The sequence below is a fragment of the Scyliorhinus torazame genome, chromosome 5 (genome assembly GCF_047496885.1).
Source record: "Scyliorhinus torazame isolate Kashiwa2021f chromosome 5, sScyTor2.1, whole genome shotgun sequence".
Taxonomy (NCBI): domain Eukaryota; kingdom Metazoa; phylum Chordata; class Chondrichthyes; order Carcharhiniformes; family Scyliorhinidae; genus Scyliorhinus; species Scyliorhinus torazame.
The window spans coordinates 200,958,696-200,979,976 of record NC_092711.1 but is presented as its reverse complement, the minus strand read 5'-3'; the positions used below and the strand labels follow the sequence as shown (position 1 = coordinate 200,979,976).

The window sequence follows — 21,281 nt, the reverse complement described above, 5'->3', positions numbered from 1 at the left end:
TTTCGGTATCGGATAATGCTCTCTTTTAATGTTGAGGTGCAGATCTTTAGGGCCCGTACAGATTTGTAGGCCTCCATTGCGCTTCTTGACACAAACCATAGTTTACCCAGTCTGTAGATTCTTCTATGTGTTTAATTATGCCTAAAGCTGCCATCCTCTCTATCTCAGCCTTTAATTTGTCTCTCAATGGAGCTGATACATGTCTCAGTGCGTGAATCACTGGCTTCGCGTTGGATTTTGTACGTGTAAGATTAAGTGCCAAAGCCTTGAAATATCTCAGGAAATTCCTTCAGGATAGAATCTACCGATGCATGTTATCTGGTTGCAGCGTTGTCTGCACTGTAAACACATTTAACTAGCTGAAGTTCCTCACATGATTCTACTTCTAGCAGAGATTCATGTTCCGCTGCTACAATGGAAAATTTCAACGTGTGAATTCTGTTTTTCAAATTGACATCGAGTTCACATGCTGCGAACATCGCAATTTCATTTCCGTTGTAGTCTCTTAACAATATTGTTTTGTTTACTCCCTGCAGTTTAATTCTCAGCTCCTTTAAATCTGATAAATTGATGAGGTTGGCCCTCGCACCTGTGTCGAGTTTGAATGTTGCAGTCTACCCGAGTTCCTCCTCACTAGTGTGGGAGCTGATATTCCATGACTTTCACAGATTGAACAATTGGAATATACCCTTGGGTCCATGAAGATTATGAAACAGGGATTGAAGAGAAAGATTCCAGGAAGATTAAAGTCAAAGGGACAACAGGAACTGGAATTTAAACAGGGTACTGTGTATTGTAATTCAAGTCAAAGGCAGAGAAAGGTCTCACAGTATCATGGAAAGATAAAGGGCTGGATTCTCCATTTGGGAGACCAAGTGCTGACGCCAGCGGAGCATATGTGGACTTTCGCGCCGAATGCAACTTCCACGTGCCAAAAAACGCACAGAGAATGACAGGGTCCCGGGCCATGCATAAGCACGGCTGGCAACCTAAACCGGTCATGGCATACAACAATGAGCAGGTTGTGCGCGACCCAGCCCGCCAACCGTGATCCCACAGCCCACCCCCTGGAAACCCCCCACCAGTCCACCCAGCCCTAGCAGAAGCCCACCCTGCCTGCGGCAATGATCCCGGCTGAGTGTGGCAGCGCTGGACATAGTCCGCTGCTGGCACGCCAGATTCCCGCACGGTTGGGACCGTGCCGTCGAGAACTCGGCCCATCGGGGGGCGTAGCCGGCCGATGACGCGCCAACGCCGTTGAGCTGGTGCGCGGCGCGTGTCAGTATGATACCAGATTGGAGGGGGCGGAGCATGGCAGATCAGTGTCAAACCTGTGCCGGCCCTGATTCCTGCGTCAGAATCCATTCTCCGCCCGATCGCCGATCTCGATTTCGACGTCGGCGACAGAGAATCCCGCCCAAGTGTTTTCAAATCATGGGATGTGAACTGGATGAATGAGTTGTTCCATTATCTGAAGGTGGGAGAGAAGGCAGCAAGGCAATGGAGAAGAGAGGAGAGTATGGGGGCAGGAATTCCTGAGAGGAGAAAATTCCCACCTCAATTACACTGTTAAATTGGATTTCATGTTCCAATAGGAGTGGAACTGAAGAGAATTTAATTGAGGGAAATGGAGACCAGCAGGATATGGGAGAACAGGGAAAGTGAGGGACAGAGGGAAAGAAGGTAATGATGGGTCCGATTCTCCGACCTCGCTCCACTCTCGCTTGAGTAAAACAAGGTTGGTGAATAACGGGAAGGCTGAAAATGAGAATCGTTCCAGGCACCGAACAGTTTGCGGTACTCCTTTAGACAAAATTGGGATCTCGCCGTAGCATGGCAAAAAGCCAATTATCACCACTTGAGCCGTATTTCCACAATTAACGAGGGGGACCCCATATCCAGTGTCCTCACCTGATTCATCGGCCTCCCCAGCAAGTGGTCACGTTGGCACCGATTAGTACTCATTTTGAAAAACATGAACCTGGCCGAAGAGTTGCTGCGGGGAGCCGAGAAGGTGAGTAGCCATCTTTGCTGCTTCCCCATTGCATGGTGGTGGGGTGGGGGTCGCTCGGCTGTGGGGGTTGGGGCTGCCTTCGCAAGGGTGGGCCATGATGGGAGGTTGGGAAGGAGGCACTAGGGGGCAACTGCGTGCGGCACCACTATGTCAACCCCTGGATCCTGTGTACCCATTCCGGGGGAAACCCTTGTCCCTGACTGTCTGCCCCCAGACCACTCATAACCCCCACCATCTGCCGAGGCATCTGGCAGTGCGGGTGAAGGCTATTGCTTATAGGGAATTAGCAAACGTGGTTAAGTGAGCATTTTGCACAATCCAAGTGGATTCCATGGGTGTGCGCAACATGTAGCATGTGGGAGTCATTGCCCAGCATTCTGATCAGACCATGATGTCTAAACAGTGCAGGAGACAAGACCACACATGCAGCAGCCAACATCCATACACCCAGGGGATGGTACACAGCTCTGGATCATGATCGCAGCCGGGGGGTGGGTGAGTGCAACGGGTAGGGGACCAGCTCCCAGTTCAGGTGAAGTTATGAGCGGGTGTCTGAGATTCAGGGTCTAGGGTCCATTGAGGGCAGCCCGCTGCAGCCTGGAGTGTGTGGGCAGGGCATTCCGGGTGTGGGGGAGGAGGAATCAATGGGGGAATGGAGAGTCCTGGGGTGGCAGCCACTGCTGTTTCTCTGTCTAACAGCCTAGCCCAATGCCTTACAGATATTCAACACTATGGACAGTATTTTGGACCCCACAGAACAGGCGCGAGTGGTGCTGCTGCTAGGCTGGGCAGCCAGACCGGAGACAGCGGTAGCAGCAGCGTCTGCAAATGCTCAAGGCAGCGGCTCATGTGCCGGAACTCGCAGCACACCCTGAGGACCCAGCAGCCCGTGAGGGACCTGTAGTGATCTGTATATCTGATGGTGTATGAAGGGTTAACAACTGCATCATAGTGTTAGATGATGCCACTAGATGGTAGCACTAGATTCAGGTATATAAACTGAACCTGGAAGATCCTCCCTCTCTTTGAACCAGGAGTGTCTAGACAGCAGAGATATAGCTGAGATATAGAGAGATATAGCTTAGTTGGCACGTGTAGTTAAACATAGTTAATATTTCTTTTGATTTACTTTATCATCAGTTTTTGTTCTGTAGAGTGAACAAACTCATTAGTATTTATATTCATTATTCATTCAACGTAATTTGCTTTAAATTGGAGATTGGTAGTTTCATTTATATCTAACCATCAGACCATTTTGGAAGTAAAGCAAACAGTAACGACGTATTACGATCACATAATATAACATGGTACCAGGTTTTGGCTTCAGTAAACTAGCTAGAGTGATATAATTAGATCAGAAAAAGAAAACCGTAGCAGCTGTTCAACTGGAGAAGCATCGCAACAAATGAATCCTTCGAAGACATACGCCTCGATGGACCACGCACAAGCTCCACATCACCAAAGGATGATCGGTAATTTGAATGCAAATTGGAACTGTTTAATCAGCAATTTCAAATATATGTGGAAGCTGCAGACTTAACTAATGCAACTGATGCTTGTAAAATTGCATTGCTCTTAACAATGGCAGGACAGCGTGCAATTGAAAAAGACAACTCCTTTCAGTACTCTGCTGGTCAGGACAAAGCTAAATTTGATGTTATTAAAAGTAAATTCGACGATCACTGCAAGATCCAAACAAAGGTGACATTTGAACACTTCATTTTACATAAGAGATTGCAAAAACAGGGGAATCGTTTACGAACTTTGTGACAGACTTAAAACTTCTAGCTCAATCCTGTAACTTTGCAGCACTGCATGATTCTTTAATTCGTGACCAGGTTGCATTTGGGATAAATGATGAGCCCCTCAGAGAAAGACTTTTGAGACAACAAGATTTAACGTCAGAAATAGCGATTGAAAAATGCCGAGCACATCAGCAAAGTAAGAATCAGTACCAAGAGTATTATATCCGTGAAAAAGACGCGAAAATCCACCACAAGGTTTAGTGTGTAAAAATGGTGTCGCAAAAGATGAAGAAGCATGTTTCAGATGGCAACCACCTTGCACACGTGCACTAAAGCCCTGCACATGCGCATTTGTGAAAAATTGCGAGACGGACGAAAGCCGATCTGCGCATGCCCGAAGATGTGTTGTGCGTCATGACGTCAACGTCATGACGTGTTCTTAATGTGGAACCTCCCACTTAAAGAAGAAATGTCCAGCACATGGTAAACAATGCTCTAAATGTGGCAAATTAAATCATTTTGCTGCACAGTGCAGTTCTTCGCTCGCATTTGAACCTGCTAAACAAAACTACAGGCAGATTAATGTCCCCAGTATCAAATCACAAGAAAAAGAAGAGAATTTATCATCCGATACTGACAATTACTCACTGGAAAACATGTTCTTTGTTGGCATAATGGAGATGTGTGAAGAATCCAATGAAACAACAAACGATCCTAAACAAATTAATTAAGTAAATTTTAATAATGAATGGAACACAGTCGTACAAGTTAACAACTGCCCAATTCTGTTTAAATTGGACACTGGCGCTTCAGTTAACCTGCTCTCAAGGCTGGATCTCAACAAGCTTCAAGATGGACCTGAGATACTTCCAGCAGCCTGCAGACTGAAAGACTATAACGGCAACTTGATTTCTTCAATAGGGTCATGCCATTTAAAAATCTCCAATAAACAAATGGAAAAGATCTTAAGATTTGAGATTGTCAAGAGTGACAAATTTTCATTTCTAGGTGCACAAGCATTTAAAGAATTGCGTGTCTCGTGCAGCATATTTATTTAGCGACCGCATCTACACCACTATTGGATGATGATATCCAATGCATTTTGAATCAATATCTTGATGTTTTCAGAGGCATGGGTACACTACCATTCCAATATAAAATCCTATTAAGGAAGGATGCCAAGCCAGTGGGACATCCGCCTAGGAGAATTCCTACTCCTTTGTGAGAAAGATTGAAGCAAGAACTAGACCGACTTCAGAACCAAAGGATAATCTCATGAGTCACTAAACCGACTGACCGGGTCAGTTCACTGGTTTGCGTTTAAAAACTGTCCGGTGATCTACGCATCTGCATTGATTACAAGGACCTCAATAAGAACAAAAGAAGTGAACGCTATCCCATACCAAAGCACGAGGAGGTCACAACTGAGATGGCGAATGAGATGGCGAATGCACGCATCTTTAAAAAGTTAGACGCATCACAGGGATTTTGTCAAATGCAACTTGACGACTCGAGCAGACAACTCTGCACATTTAACACGCCCTTTGGAAGATTTTGTTTCAATCGTATGCCTTTAGGTATTGTAGAAGGGACTTTAGTTGGCAGATTAGTTACGTTAATACCCTGCATTCATTTTAACCAGCTGCTTGACTATATTTCATGGAAATAGGCACTTGGCAAAGCATGATGGATATTTAGCCTTATTTCAGTCAAGAAGTTCTGTATGAAATAGTCAGAAGGTCATACAATGTAAACAAGCGTTCAGCTGCACATTAGTTTGCTTGATGTGGAGATGCCGGCGTTGGACTGGGGTGAGCACAGTACGAAGTCTTACAACACCAGGTTAAAGTCCAACAGGTTTGTTTCGATGTCACTAGCTTTCGGAGCGCTGCTCCTTCCTCAGGTGACAGCATACAATTATTATTTTTCTTAGGCAAGGAACCCAAGACCTGTTATTAAAATCTAACTCCGGCCTGCTCGGTTTTCTGTCACTTGCTAATCTAAAGAATGCTTTCTGTCCTAGATATTGCTTACTGTATCATATAAATTGCCTGCCTTTACCTCTGTAAAGTGGGAACATTTGGAATTACTGTAGTCCCTTCAACTCCCCACGAACTTCGTGTTTAATTAAAGGACCTTTGGTGAAAACTCAAAGTGCTGACGTATAATTTCTTCAACAAATTGACGTAGTCGTGCAGTTTCCCAAATTTAAAGGGAAGTGAACCCTGAAATGAATCTCGAAACAGGACTCTCTCAGCTGAAAGGGAGAAAGCCATAGCGTGACCCCAGCTGAAAGGGGGGTCCGCCGCTTGGCAGCCTTAATTACTGGCCAGTGACTCATGCTAATGAGAGTTATCCTAATTAATAAATTAACTATAGCTGCATGAGAAGAACAAAGGTGCCTTAGAGACTAAAAAAAACTGAACAATCAACAGCAAAAGGACTGATACAAGTGAGCGCTCCTTGTAGTATTTGTTAATAATTTCCCGCGGTCCTTGTTGTTATATGTATATCCTCTAAAGTATTTTTCAGAAGGAACGATGAGCATTAAACTCGATGCCCCCTCACAGGTGGTCCCGAAGCCTCGGTAAAGATATCCGGAGCGAGAAAGAAGGTGAACTCCTGAAAGAAGACAGATAAGGGAGTCAAAATGAGTAAGAAAATGAAAAGAAACAATCATAAAGCAACGGAATGAGGTAGGAAAACCTTTATGTCCCCCATAGGAATCTAATAAAGCTGACCCCCCCTCTCAAAACAAAAAAACAGGGGAGTAAAAGAAATAGAAGATGAAGGTAAAAGCGTAACCGATGGGTTCCAGTTGGAAAGGGAATTCAGATTTGTCTGTAGCCGTGAGATAAGGTTAACGGTTAACTGTGATATTTGTGAGCTGTGAGAATCTGTAGTGTTTTGTTTAACCAATTAATTTTAGTCAAAGGATGAAGTGCTAAGTGGGCTGTATTTTTTTATCGTCTGTCATTGTGAGACCGAGATTATAACTTAAGTGATTTGTGTTGAGATTTCTCTAATGCACTGAAACATTGGAAATTAAAATCAGTTTAAAAGAAAGAAAATGTCTTTCCGAATAAAAGTAATTGAACATGAATAAGTTTTTAGATTACGTGAAAAGACGTAAATGGCATCATTCCAAGTTCTCCGCCCCTTTAGGTTCTGCAGGAAACATTAACGCACTGGTTACGAAGTAATCCTCTCTAAAACCAACTTTACCTACAAGCGAGCGCCAGCTGTCACCCTGCTACAGTCTTGCCTGCGCCCTCAGAAGCAGAACATATGTATGATCATGGCTGTTTACAATTGGTTGAAGCCACCATAACCCCTCGACCTGATTTATTGAGTCACCTACTAGACAATCCAGACATCATCTTTTTCACTGATGGGTCAGCAAACCGACCAAATGATATGACCCTCTTGGCCGGTTATGCAATAGTAACTCCATTCAAGGTAGTGGAAGCTTTTGCTCTGCCTTCGGGAACGTCTGCTCAAGCGGCCGAATAGTTTGCCCTTACTAAAGCATGTATTCTAGCTAAAAATAAAACAGTCAATATTTATACTGATTCATGATCCGCTTTGGGGTACTACATGATTTGGGCCAATTATGGAAAAACAGGGGATTCATGACTTCCTCCGACCAACCTATTAAACATGCTAAATTGGTTATAAATTTACGAGGTGCTGTTCAGCTGCCCAGCAAGATAGCCGTTTTAAAGTTTGAAGCGCATACTGCTGCAGACGATGAAGTCTCCAGTGGTAATAGATTTGCAGATAAAATAGTGAAGGAAGTGGCTCTCAAAGAGCAGCCACAACTACAAGCTGCTGCAGTTGAACTTCCGTCCACCATAACAGAACCAAAGTTAAAGCAGGCACAGGAGCAAGCCTCGCTACAGGAGCATCGCTCTTAGCTAAAAGTGGGTTGCTATCAAGACAATCATCAAATCTGGATCCATCCAAATACCCATGCAGCATGCCCCAGAAGTCTGTTTTTGCCACTATGTCGCCTTGCCCATGGGCAGGCTCATGTGGACAAAGGAGGAATGACACATGCCATATGTCAACAATGGTATGCTCGAGGTATTACGGTAACAATTGAAAAAGTAGCTCGCACATGGATGATTTGTCAAAGGAATAATTGGTGATCGTGGACATGTTTTCACGGTGGGTAGAGTCTTTTCCAACCAAAAGAGGTGATGCTAGGAATGGTTGAATTGGATGGAATAATTAAAACTGCAGTTACAAAAGTGTGTCAACAAAATGGGCTGCTATGGCCAGATGCCATACCCACAGTAATGTATGCCCTGAGAAATCAGTAATAAGGGTTTAACCCCGTATGAGATATTAATAGAACGTCCCATGACAACTGGAACTAAACCCCCAATGACTCCAGCAGAAGTAGCCTTAATATGGGCAGATGAGGCATCACTAAAATATGCCCAGGCCATGTGTGAAACCACTGAAAAAAAAAAATACATGAAAAGGTGAAACGCTGACCAGAAGAGAATGATGGCGCGACCAGTAAAGAGGTAGCAGAATGGGCTCTAAGACAAAATAGTACAGGACGTGGAGAAGATACACAGAATATGTTTGATTGTAGATTAGCTGGATACGATATGAATAGGTTTGAGGAATGGTGGGGGCCTAGGTTTAATGTAACAAGTCAACAGCCCTGATTGTACTGGAGTCCCAAAAGGAAGCAAATGCTTTAAGAATCATAAAACATATGGGACCCACTCAGTAGGCACGAGTCAGTGTGATCAGACCTTGAATTGGCAACCCCCTATGTTCCAGCTTACAGCTAAAGGATTATTCATCTTTGATTGGTCAGGAGTTGAAAATCAAACTAGTGGAGGCTCCTGGGAAGGGTATCCGATTAGACTAATGATGACTGATAGTAAAGGAAACGTGACTGCAGATTACAGCACGTATTTTATCTGTGGCCATAAGGTTTCTGGTTACCAGAAAATTGGGAAGGCTCCTGCTATTTGGGATACGTAGTCCCTTATGTGCATCACGCAGGACCATCCCCATCACAGGACGACACAAAGTATTGTGACATGGGCACAAATGCTGGGAATAATGAGACCACCATTAGGAATAGCCACTAATAAGACCATAAGACATAGGAGCGGAAATAAGGCCATTCGGCCCACCGAATCCGCTCCACCATTCAATTATGGCTGATTTCAAATCCATTTACCCGCTCTCTCTCCATAGCCCTTAATTCCTCGAGAAATCAAGAATTTATCAACTTCTGTCTTAAAGACACAACGTCCCGGCCTCCACCGCGCTCTGTGGCAATGAATTCCACAGGCCCACCACTCTCTGGCTGAAGAAATTTCTCCTCATCTCTGTTCTAAAGTGACTCCCTTTTATTCTAAGGCTGTGCCCCCGGGTCCTAGCCTCCCCTGCTATTGGAAACAACTTCCCTACGTCCACCCTATCTAAGCCATTCATTATCTTGTAAGTTTCTATTAGGTCTCCCCTCAACCTTCTGAAGTCCAATGAATATAATCCCAGGATCCTCAGACGTTCATAGTATGTTAGGCCTACCATTCCTGGGATCATCCGTGTGAATCTCCGCTGGACCTGCTCCAGTGCCAATATGTCCTTCCTGAGGTGTGGGGCCCAAAATTGCTCACAGTATTCTAAATGAGGCCTAACTAGTGCTTTATAAAGCTTCAGAAGTACATCCCTGCTTTTATATTCCAAGTCTCTTGAGATAAATTACAACATTGCATTTGCTTTCTTAATTATGGACTCAACCTGCAGGTTTACCTTGACTCCTGGACTAGGACTCCCAAGTCCCTTTGCACTTCAGCATTATGAATTTCCCACGCTGTTTTCAATGCCCCGGCTGTCTCTCCTCCCGCGCTGTTTTCACTGTGCCGGCTGTCTCTCCTCCCGCGCTGTCTTCACTGTGCCGGCTGTCTCTCCTCCCGCGCTGTTTTCGCTGTGCCGGCTGTCTCTCCTCCCGTGCTGTCTTCACTGTGCCGGCTGTCTCTCCTCCCGCGCTGTTTTCACTGTGCCGGCTGTCTCTGCTCCCGCACTGTTTTCACTGTCCCGGCTGTCTCTCCTCCCACGCAGGTTTCAATGTCCCGGCTGTCTCTCCTCCCCCGCTGTTTTCAATGTCCCGGCTGTCTCTCCTCCCGCGCTGTTTTCACTGTGCCGGCTGTCTCTCCTCCCGGGCTGTTTTCACTGTGCCGGCTGTCTCTCCTCCCGCGCTGTTTTCAATGTCCCGGCTTTCTCTCCTCTCGCGCTGTTTTCAATGTCCCGGCTGTCTCTCCTCCCGCGCTGTTTTCACTGTGCCGGCTGTCTCTCCTCTCGCGCTGTTTTCACTGTCCCGGCTGTCTCTCCTCTCGCGCTGTTTTCACTGTGCCGGCTGTCTCTCCTCTAGCGCTGTTTTCACTGTCCCGGCTGTCTCTCCTCCCGCGCTGTTTTCAATGTCCCGGCTGTCTCTCCTCCCGCGCTGTTTCCACTGTGCCGGCTGTCTCTCCTCCCGCGCTGTTTTCACTGTGCCGGCTGTCTCTCCTCCCGCGCTGTTTTCAATGTGCCGGCTGTCTCTCCTCCCGCGCTGTTTTCACTGTGCCGGCTGTCTCTCCTCCCGTGCTGTTTCACTGACTCTCTTCCCGCGCTGTTTTCAATGTCCCGGCTGTCTCTCCTCTCGCGCTGTTTTCAATGTCCCGGCTGTCTCTCCTCCCGCGCTGTTTTCAATGTCCCGGCTGTCTCTCCTCCCGGGCTGTTTTCAATGTCCCGGCTGTCTCTCCTCCCGCGCTGTTTTCAATGTCCCGGCTGTCTCTCCTCCCGCGCTGTTTTCACTGTGTTTTCACTGTGCCGGCAGTCTCTCCTCCCGCGCTGTTTCACTGTCTCTCCTCCCGCGCTGTTTTCACTGTGCCGGCTGTCTCTCCTCCCGCGCTATTTTCACTGTGCCGGCTGTCTCTCCTCCCGAGCTGTTTTCTCTCTGCCAGCTGTCTCTCCTCCCGCGCTGTTTTCACTGTGCCGGCCGTCTCTCCTCTCGCGCTGTTTTGAATGTCCCGGCTGTCTCTCCTCTCGCGCTGTTTTCACTGTGCCGGCTGTCTCTCCTCCCGCGCTGTTTTCACTGTGCCGGCTGTCTCTCCTCTCGCGCTGTTTTGAATGTCCCGGCTGTCTCTCCTCTCGCGCTGTTTTCACTGTGCCGGCTGTCTCTCCTCCCTCGCTGTTTTCACTTTCCCGACTATCTCTCCTCCCGCGCTGTTTTCACTGTCCCGGCTGTCTCTCCTCCCGCGCTGTTTTCGCTCTCCCGGCTGTCTCTCCTCCCGTGCTGTTTTCACTGTCCCGGCTGTCTCTCCTCTCGCGCTGTTTTGAATGTCCCGGCTGTCTCTCCTCCCGCGCTGTTTTCGCTCTCCCGGCTGTCTCTCCTCTCGCGCTGTTTTCAATGTCCCGGCTGTCTCTCCTCCCGCGCTGTTTTCAATGTCCCGGCTGTCTCTCCTCCCGCGCTGTTTTCACTGTGCCGGCTGTCTCTCCTCCCGCGCTGTTTTCACTGTCCCGGCTGTCTCTCCTCCCGCGCTGTTTTGAATGTCCCGGCTGTCTCTCCTCCCGCGCTGTTTTCACTGTCCCGGCTGTCTCTCCTCCCGCGCTGTTTTCACTGTCCCGGCTGTCTCTCCTCCCGCTCTGTTTTCGCTCTCCCGGCTGTCTCTCCTCCCGTGCTGTTTTCACTGTGCCGGCTGTCTCTCCTCCCGCGCTGTTTGCACTGTCCCGGCTGTCTCTCCTCCCGCGCTGTTTTCACTGTGCCGGCTGTCTCTCCTCCCGCGCTGTTTTCACTGTGCCGGCTGTCTCTCCTCCCGCGCTGTTTTCAATGTCCTGGCTGTCTCTCCTCCCGCGCTGTTTTCACTGTCCCGGCTGTCTCTCCTCCCGCGCTGTTTTCACTGTGCCGGCTGTCTCTCCTCCCGCGCTGTTTTCAATGTCCCGGCTGTCTGTCCTCCCGCTCTGTTTTCGCTCTCCCGGCTGTTTCTCCTCTTGCGCTGTTTTCACTGTGCCGGCTGTCTCTCCTCCCGCGCTGTTTTCACTGTGCCGGCTGTCTCTCCTCTCGCGCTGTTTTCAATGTCCCGGCTGTCTCTCCTCCCGCGCTGTTTTCAGTGTCCCGGCTCACTCGCCTCTCGCGCTGTTTTCAATGTCCCGGCTGTCTCTCCTCTCGCGCTGTCTTCACTGTGCCGGCTGTCTCTCCTCCCGCGCTGTTTTCACTGTCCCGGCTGTCTCTCCACCCGCGCTGTTTTCACTGTCCCGGCTGTCTCTCCTCCCGCGCTGTCTTCACTGTGCCGGCTGTCTCTCCTCCCGCGCTGTTTTCACTGTCCCGGCTGTCTCTCCTCCCAGGAGAGGTCTCCTCGCACGGCGCCGAGGTCCCAGGTTTGATCCCGTCTCTGGGTTACTGTCTTTGTGGAGTTTGCACATTCTCTCCGTGTTTGCATGGGTTTCACCCCCACAACCCAAAAGTTGTGCAGGGTAGCTGGTTTGGCCACGCTAAATTGCCCCTTAATTGAAAAAAAAAAGGATTTGGGTACTCTAAATTTTTTATTTTTTTTAAAGAAATTCATATTTTGAATAGATCCCAGATTAGAAGGGGAAAAGGACATTCAGCAAATCACTTTACACATCATTAAAGCTGAGCTGTAATTTAATTTAAAGTTGTGACTATGGTTCTTTCTCATAATTTTGATAACTTTATTCAGTTTGTAGTTTGATTTCTTGCCACTTACCTGCACTGCTTCCTTGATGGAGAAGAGTTTACCAGTGAAGTTCTCACACTGACAACACCTTAATCCAGAGTGACTGGTTACTGCTGCTTCTCTCTCTCACTCACACCAGCCGCAATGAGGAACCGATCCAATAACACAGCCTTTTATAGCGGTGGACAGACTCCTGAACACTGTACACTAAAGAAAATAAATTCATATTTTGAACAGATCCCAGATTAGAAGGGGAAACGGACATTCAGAAAATCACTTTAAACATCATTGAAGCTGAGCTGTAATTTAATTTAAAGTTGTGAATATGATTCTTTCTCATAATTTTGATAACTTTATTCAGTTTGTAGTTTGATTTCTTGCCACTTACCTGCACTGCTTCCTTGATGGAGAAGAGTTTACCAGTGAAGTTCTCACACTGACAACACCTTAATCCAGAGTGACTGGTTACTGCTGCTTCTCTCTCTCACTCACACCAGCCGCAATGAGGAACCGATCCAATAACACAGCCTTTTATAGCAGTGGACAGACTCCTGTACACTGTCAAATGGGAATCAAGCACAGTGGAAGGTCATTTGTTGCCAGGGAGATTATATTTTTACAGTTTCTGATTCCCAGATGTCTATATTTAGATAGTTACTCTGGATACAGAATCAGTGAATCATGGACGTGCATTTTGTGATTGTTGGGAGTTAGTGAGCCCAGAAGTGCATGTACAATCTGCTCCAGGGTGAGAGCGCATTGTCCCAGTGATTTCATGTTGGGCCGTCCAGCGTGCAACACATCCTGAGATAGGCCGGGGGAAACAGGAGGGGCAGGGTCACGTTGGGCACTGGGTCCAATGGGAACCTGGTGTGGGCTTTAAATCGCTGCAGGCAGGATACTGAAGGCTGCTAGGGGTTGTGGGAAAGGAGATCAGAACATCCTCCACTAGATCAAAGGAAAAATATCTGCAGCTTTAATGGCCTTAACACCCAATGCCGGAGGGCAAGTCCGGTGGGCACTTCACCTGCAGTGTCCTGCCTGCAATGTTTTTATGACCTCAGAAGGTTCATACAAATTTATGGTTCATTCACTTATGTTGGAACTCTGAGGCCTGTGGGACTGGCAAGAAATGACTGAGCACTCGCCCAGGGTATCGTAACATGCTCCACGTACTGTTGAGCAAGGAGCAGGAATGGTGCTTGGGTGCTTCTCAGGATGAGGCATTCATTGCCATTAAGATGCGTCTGTCTTCAAAGCAACTTCTTACACATGGTAATCTGGCTAGGCCTCCAATTTTAACATGTGATGCTTCCCCTTATAGCATCGGGACGGGGCTAGCCCATGGATGGGACAATGGCATGGAATGCCCCGTTGCATTCATTTCAAGGACCCTGGCGGATGGCGATTGCTGTCCCAGGCAGATAAAGAAGGAGGCTTTGGCTGTGATTTTTGGCATTGAGAAGTTCCATCAGTATGTGCATGGTCAACAGGAGAAGCTCCCAGAGGTTCTTCGGTCTTTCACCCAGATGTTCTCCGAGTTCAGTTTGGAGGATGCCGTTATATTTTGGGGCATTCGGGTGGTCATCCCCCCGCAGGGTCAGGAAGCACGACTACAGGACATGGCCACTGGGGACTTGGAAAATGAAAATGTTGGCCCGGACTTATTGTTGGCCTGGTGTAGATGGGGACATTGAGAGAGTTGTGAAAAGCAGCCTGGTGTGCCAGGAACTCCCATCAATGACCCTTGGTAATGGCTCGGACGCCGATGGGTTCGCCTCCATGTGGATTTTACGGGACGTTCATGGGGTCCATGTTCCTGGTGGTGATGGATGCCCACTCGAATTGGTTGGAAATGTGCAGGTTAATCTCCGCGACATCCAGGGCCATGATTGAGAAGCACCGGGGGGCTTTTTGCACCCATGGGATCCCGGTAGTCCTCGTGATGGACAATGGTACGCAGTTCACTGGTGAGGGGTTTGTTATGTTTATGTGGAGAAACAACATTTGGTGTATTCGGACTGTCCCATATATCATTCCTCATCCAATGGAGTAGCAGAACAGGCAGTCCAGACTTTCAAATGGGGCTTGAAGAAGCAACAGATTGTGTCTATAGACACATAGTTGGTGAGTTTCCTGTTTAATTGTCGTACGATGCCGCATGTGATGACAGGGATCGTTACTGCAGAGGTATTGATGGTCGACATCTCAGGACTCTGCTGAGTTTGACTTTTCCAAGCCTCATTGCCAAAGTCGAGCAGCAAGAGGAATCACAGAAAAGACACGACGGTTTGAGGCCGCCGGAGTGGGCATTTCACATTGGGGATATGATATTTGCATTCTGGTTTCCAGGGGTATTACTGGAACAGATGGGCCCGGTCTTGTATAAAGTGTGGGTCAGGGGAAGATCCTAAAAAACATTTGGACCAATTAACCAGGTGTGAGCCCACAAGTCAGGGCGTCTGACCGGCAGTGGCACCCATTTTGCTGTACCAAGAGCTGCCCCTCAGTCTGAGGGCCTTGCCGTCCGGGTTGCCATGCCAGGACATGCAAGAGGGTGATGACTCGGTTTCTGACGTAGACCCAGCAGTGCCATGCTGGCGGATGACATGTGTCCGGCACCAATGTCGCAGCAGTACCTCTTCAGCTGTCTGCCAGGAAACAGCTTTCTAATACTCGATTCACTTCACGCAACCCAGAGCCACCACAGGTGGAAATGCAGTTGCTGTTGAAGCGGCGCAGAAGGCAGCCTCCATTGGTGGCTGAAGGGGAACTTTGGACTTTGTGGGGGGGGGGCGTAAACCCCATGAGGACCATGGTACTGGACCTGGTATTGGGGAATGAGCCCGGCCAGGTGGTAGATGTTTCAGTAGGGGAGCATTTCGGTAACAGTGACCACAATTCAGTAAGTTTTAAAGTACTGGTGGACAAGGATAAGAGTGGTCCTAGGATGAATGTGCTAAATTGGGGGAAGGCTAATTATAACAATATTAGGCGGGAACTGAAGAACATAGATTGGGGGCGGATGTTTGAGGGCAAATCAACATCTGACATGTGGGAGGCTTTCAAGTATCAGTTGAAAGGAATTCAGGACCGGCATGTTCCTGTGAGGAAGAAGGATAAATACGGCAATATTCGGGAACCTTGGATAACAAGAGATATTGTAGGCCTCGTCAAAAAAGAAAAAGGAGGCATTTGTCAGGGCTAAAAGGCTGGGAACAGACGAAGTCTGCGTGGAATATAAGGAAAGTAGGAAGGAACTTAAGCAAGGAGTCAGGAGGGCTAGAAGGGGTCACGAAAAGTCATTGGCAAATAGGGTTAAGGAAAATCCCAAGGCTTTTTACACGTACATAAAAAGCAAGAGGGTAGCCAGGGAAAGGGTTGGCCCACTGAAGGATAGGAAAGGGAATCTATGTGTGGAGCCAGAGGAAATGGGCGAGGTACTAAATGAATACTTTGCATCAGTATTCACCAAAGAGAAGAAATTGGTAGATGTTGAGTCTGGAGAAGGGTGTGTAGATAGCCTGGGTCACATTGAGGTCCAAAAAGATGAGGTGTTGGGTGTCTTAAAAAATATTAAGGTAGATAAGTCCCCAGGGCCTGATGGGATCTACCCCAGAACACTGAAGGAGGCTGGAGAGGAAACTGGTGAGGCCTTAACAGAAATGTTTGGATCCTCACTGTCTTCAGGGGATGGCCCGGAGGACTGGAGAATAGCCAATGTTGTTCCTCTGTTTAAGAAGGGTAGCAAAGATAATCCAGGGAACTACAGGCCGGTGAGCCTTACTTCAGTGGTAGGGAAATTACTGGAGAGAATTCTTCGAGACAGGATCTACTCCCATTTGGAAGCAAATGGACGTATTAGTGAGAGGCAGCATGGGTTTGTGAAGGGGAGGTCGTGTCTCACTAATTTGATAGAGTTTTTCAAGGTTGTCTCTAAGATGATTGATGCAGGTAGGTCAGTGGATGTTGTCTATATGGACTTCAGTAAGGCCTTTGACAAGGTCCCTCATGGCAGACTAGTACAAAAGGTGAAGTCACACGGGATCAGGGGTGAGCTGGCAAGGTGGATACAGAACTGGTTAGGTCATAGAAGGCAGAGAGTAGCAATGGAAGGATGCTTTTCTAATTGTAGGGCTGTGACCAGTGGCGTTCCACAGGGATCAGTGCTGGGACCTTTGCTGTTTGTAGTATATATAAATGATTTGGAGGAAAATGTAACTGGTCTGATTAGTAAGTTTGCAGACGACACGAAGGTTGGTGGAATTGCGGATCGTGATGAGGACTGTCTGAGGATACAGCAGGATTTAGATTGTTTGGAGACTGTTGCCTGGTATGGAGGGCATTAGCTATGAGGAGCGGTTGAATAAACTCGGTTTGTTCTCACTGGAACGAAGAAGGTTGAGGTGCGACCTGATAGAGGTCTACAATATTATGAGGTGCATAGACAGAGTGGATAGTCAGAGGCTTTTCCCCGGGGTAGAGGGGTCAATTACTAGGGGGCATAGGCTTAAGGTGAGAGGAGCAAGGTTTAGAGTAGATGTACAAGGCAAGTTTTTTACGCAGAGGGTAGTGGATGCCTGGAACTCGCTACCGGAGGAGGTGGTGGAAGCAGGGACGATAGTGACATTTAAGGGGCATCTTGACAAATACATGAATAGGATGGGAATAGAGGGATACGGACCCAGGAAGTGTAGAAGATTGTAGTTTAGTCGGGCAGCATGGTCGGCACGGGCTTGGAGGGCCGAAGTGCCTGTTCCTGTGCTGTACATTTCTTTGTTCTTTGTTCTTTGGTCACTGTGTTGTTAGATGTAGAGGCTTGATCGTTCTTGTTTCTTGTTTTATGGTGTCTTTGCTAATCTACCTATTTTAGTTTTTATGGACAAAATCGTGGTACCATGTATTGTTCTCTGCCTTGCTCTAACCAGATGGCTTTGATGTGCAGTGGTGATCAGAGAACGAGTCTTGTAAACTAAAAAACCTATTTATTTAACACTACAATTGGATTCAACATTTATCCCTAAGAACTCACAGTTGATTAAACACACATAAACTATATTCATCTAAAATCTAACTCACTTACTGATTAACTACACTCATGCTCTCTCACTAATCTGCAGTACTCCTAGCTCAGTTCCTGCTCCTACCACCTACTCCAACCTCCTGTCCCACAAGGTTCAGCATCATCCCTTATATATTTCAACGATTAGCTCCCTCTACTGGCTGTCTGTACACATTTCATTAACCTTTCCATTACCTTCATGTATGATAATACCACAGTCACCATTCTGAATGCTTGGTAGCAAGATCCTCCCAGCCATTAAAATCAACACTGCTGTGCTTCAAGGAAAGCATCAGAGTGTCTTTGAAGTGTTTTATTTATCCATCCACAGAACGTTTGCCTTTTGGAAAACTGAGAGAACAGAATCTGGTGGGGAAGGACCGTCCAGGCACAGTATCAATCCATCACAGTTGATTTTGTAGGAGTTTTGTCTGAATCCTTGTGGAATGCAAATGGTATGTTGGCCTTCATAGTGAGAGGATTGAGTACAGGAGTGGGATGTTTTCCTACAATTGTATAGAGCATTGTTGGGGCCACACCCGGAGACATGTGTGCAGTTTTGGTGCACTTATCTGAGGAAGAATGTTCTTGCTATGAAGGGACTGCAGGGATAGTGATAATGATAATCGCTTATTGTCACAAGTAGGCTTCAATGAAGTTACTGTGAAAAGCCCCTAGTCGTCACATTCCGGCGCCTGTTCGGGGGGGCCGGTACGGGAACTGAACCCGAGCTGCTGGCATTTTTCTGCATTGCAAGCCAGCTATTTAACCCACTGTGCTAAACCAGCCCCGGTGAAGGTTTACCAGGCTGATTCCTGCGATGCTGGGACTGTCATATGAGGAGAGACTAAATTGGTTAGAAATATATTCATTGGAGTTTAGAAGAGTAAGAGGGGATCTCATAGAAACTTATAAAATTCTAACAGGATTGGACAGGGTAGATTCAGAAAGAATATTTCCGATGGCGGGAAAGTCCAGAACTAGGGGTCATAGTTTGAGGATAAGAGGTAATCTTTTTTGACTGAGATGAGGACAACGTTCTTTACCCTGAGAGTGGTAAATCTGTGGAATTCATTACCACAGAAAGTAGTTGAGGACAAAATGTTGTGTGATTTCAAGAACAAATTCGATACAGATCTTGGGGCTGAAAGGATCAAGAGATATGGGATGAGGACGGGATCAGGGTATGGAATATGATCAGCCATGATCATAATGAATGGCGGGGCAGGCTCAAAGATCTGAATGCCTCCCCTGCTTCTCTTTTCTATGTCTCTGTTCATTATCTGTCTTCAAGAAGGACACTGGGATTAGTTCCAGGATTCTCCCATTAAATCCTCCTATTAAATCAGAGACATTGCTACTTTCATGAAGATGATATATAGTCCTTGCAATGCAGGAGTGTGGTCAGCTCTCTTGAATGTGGAATTGAAGAAGTCAAGACTGGTTTGCAAGAGTGGCAGTGACACCGTAGCCATCCACGGACCGTATATCATGTGGTCAACATTGTTTGTGCAAAGAGGCAAATTAGATGAAAAAGTTTTCCACCTTGGCAGCATTAAATACTGACACCAGAGGACAATTGATCGTTGATGAAGTGAACAGCCACTGTCAGGAAGATTGTAAATAGTATGGGGCTACTATTTGAGCTCTCCCACTGCAGACAGTTACACTGTTGAAATTGGGGATTTTGTTTTCTTTCCAAATCAGTAGGATGAATTCATAGAATCTTGATGTAAGCAAAAGTTCACTGGATTTGAAGATCTCAGCTGGAACCCATCATGGCCACAGTTTTTTTAATCATCTATATTGTTCCTTGTTGCAGCTCTCAATCGATGGTGGTTCCCCCATTGATCCTACAGCAGGGCACAGAGGAATAACCTCGAGATGGACCTCGAGTTGTTTTGCCAGCCAATGAAGGTTGTTTGTTTTTGTTCCAGGAGGTGACATTTTTGAACGTCAATTACATTGAATCAGTCCTGGTGACTATCATGCTTGAATCCATTGGTCTGGACAGATAAGCCGAGCACAGCTGACTTGATCTGATCCCCATGATCTGAAACTGCGTTGGATGTGTGAAGATTTTCCAGATTGACTGTGAGCTGTGCTTGGAATTCTGAACTTCAGTCGGGATGCTTTAGAGCTGAAATATTGATCTTCTTTCTCTTGGGCTTTGGTTTCTTGCGATGTCTTGGTTTTAGGTGGATGTTCATCACAGATTGATCAATTTCATGATCTGATCAGCAAGCAACAGTTTGCAGTAAGACCAGGACATTATCTAAAGGAGTTCTAAGATTTGTGAGAACTTATGAATGCCCGAGATGAGGTGAGAGTGACAGCCCTTGACAGCAAGGCAGCATTTGACCGAGTATGGTTTCAACGAGCCCAAGCAAAACTGGAGTCAATGGGAATCGGAGGAAAACCCTCCTCTGGTTCGGTCATACTTGGCACAAAGGAAGATGGTTGTGATGGTTGGAGGTCAGTCATGTCAGCTCCAGGACATCACTGCAGGAGTTCCTCAGGATGGTGTCCTAGGCCCAATCATCATCAGTTGCTTTATCAAAGACTTCCCTTCCATCAAAAGGGAGGCACGGTAGCACAGTGGTTAGCACTGTTACTTCACAGCACAATGGGCCCGGGTTCGATTCCAGGCTTGGGTCACTGTCTGTGTGGAGTCTGCACATTCTCCGTGTGTCTACGTGGGTTTCCTTCGGGTGCTGCGGTTTCCTCCCACAAGTCCCAAAAGACGTGCTGTTAGGTGAATTGGACATTCTGAATTCTCCGTCTGTGTAACCAAACAGACGCCGGAATGTGGTGACTAGGGGCTTTTCACAGTAACATCATTGCAGTGTTAATGTCAGCCTACTTGTGACAATAAAGATTATTATTATAAGTTCAGAGGTGGGGATGTTCACTGATTATTGCACAATGCTCAGCACCATTCACAACTCCTTTTACTGAAGTGGTTAATGTCCAAAAGCAGCAAGACCTGGAAAATATACAGGCTTGGGCCAGGAACAGTTGTGCCACATAAGGGCCAGGCAATGACCATCTTTTCTTGACATTCAAAGGCATGAACTTCGCTGAATCCCCCACTATCAACATCCTGGGAGTTACCATTGACTAGAAAATGACTTGGACTAGCCACATAAATACTGTGGCTACAAGAGGCAAGGAATTCTGTGGCGAGCAACTCTCCTCCTGACTCCCCAAAGTATGTCCATCATCTCCACGTCATAAGTTCAGAATGTGTTGCAATACCCTCTACTTACCTGGATGAGCTTCAATAACACTCAAGAAGCTCAACACCATCCAGGACAAAGTAGCTCGCTTGATTGGCATCACATCTACAAACATTCACTCCCTCCAGTGGTACACAACAGTGGCAGTGTGTACCAACTACAAGGTAAACTGCAGGAACTCACCAAGGCTCCTTAGCAGCATCTTCCAAACCCACCACCTTCGAGAAGGACAAAGGCACCAGACACATGGGAACATCACCACCTGCGACAATTTCCGTTGTTATTAATGCCACACATGAGGCAGTCTCGCAACAGCTCCGGGGTTCACCCAGCCGTATTGCACCGCTATCTCTGCATGATCACTGAAGGTTTAGGGTCGTAATGGTCTGTGACAAGTTCTACAAAGAACAGAGAAATGTACAGCACAGGAACAGGCTCTTCGGCCCTCCAAACCAGCGCCGACCATGCTGCCGACCTAACCATACTGCCCTTCTACATTTCCAGGGTCCG

General features: G+C 47.1%; 1 protein-coding gene across 6 annotated transcripts in view; it reads right to left on the bottom strand.

Moving 5' to 3' along the window:
• LOC140420879 (interferon-inducible GTPase 5-like) overlaps nucleotides 1-13,047 on the bottom strand; it is a 52,928-nt gene extending 39,881 nt beyond the window's left edge. Inside the window, exons 1-3 of one of the 6 annotated variants that reach the window (XM_072504985.1) lie at nucleotides 12,859-13,047; nucleotides 12,501-12,670; nucleotides 4,408-4,473 (exon numbers count right to left, since the gene is read on the bottom strand). In XM_072504985.1, coding sequence (XP_072361086.1) covers nucleotides 4,408-4,432 — 25 coding nt within the window. In that variant the 5' untranslated portion in view covers nucleotides 4,433-4,473; nucleotides 12,501-12,670; nucleotides 12,859-13,047. The other 5 variants (XM_072504984.1, XR_011946628.1, XR_011946629.1 and 2 more) reach the window with 5 other exon arrangements.
• Between the last annotated feature and the right edge of the window lie 8,234 nt (nucleotides 13,048-21,281).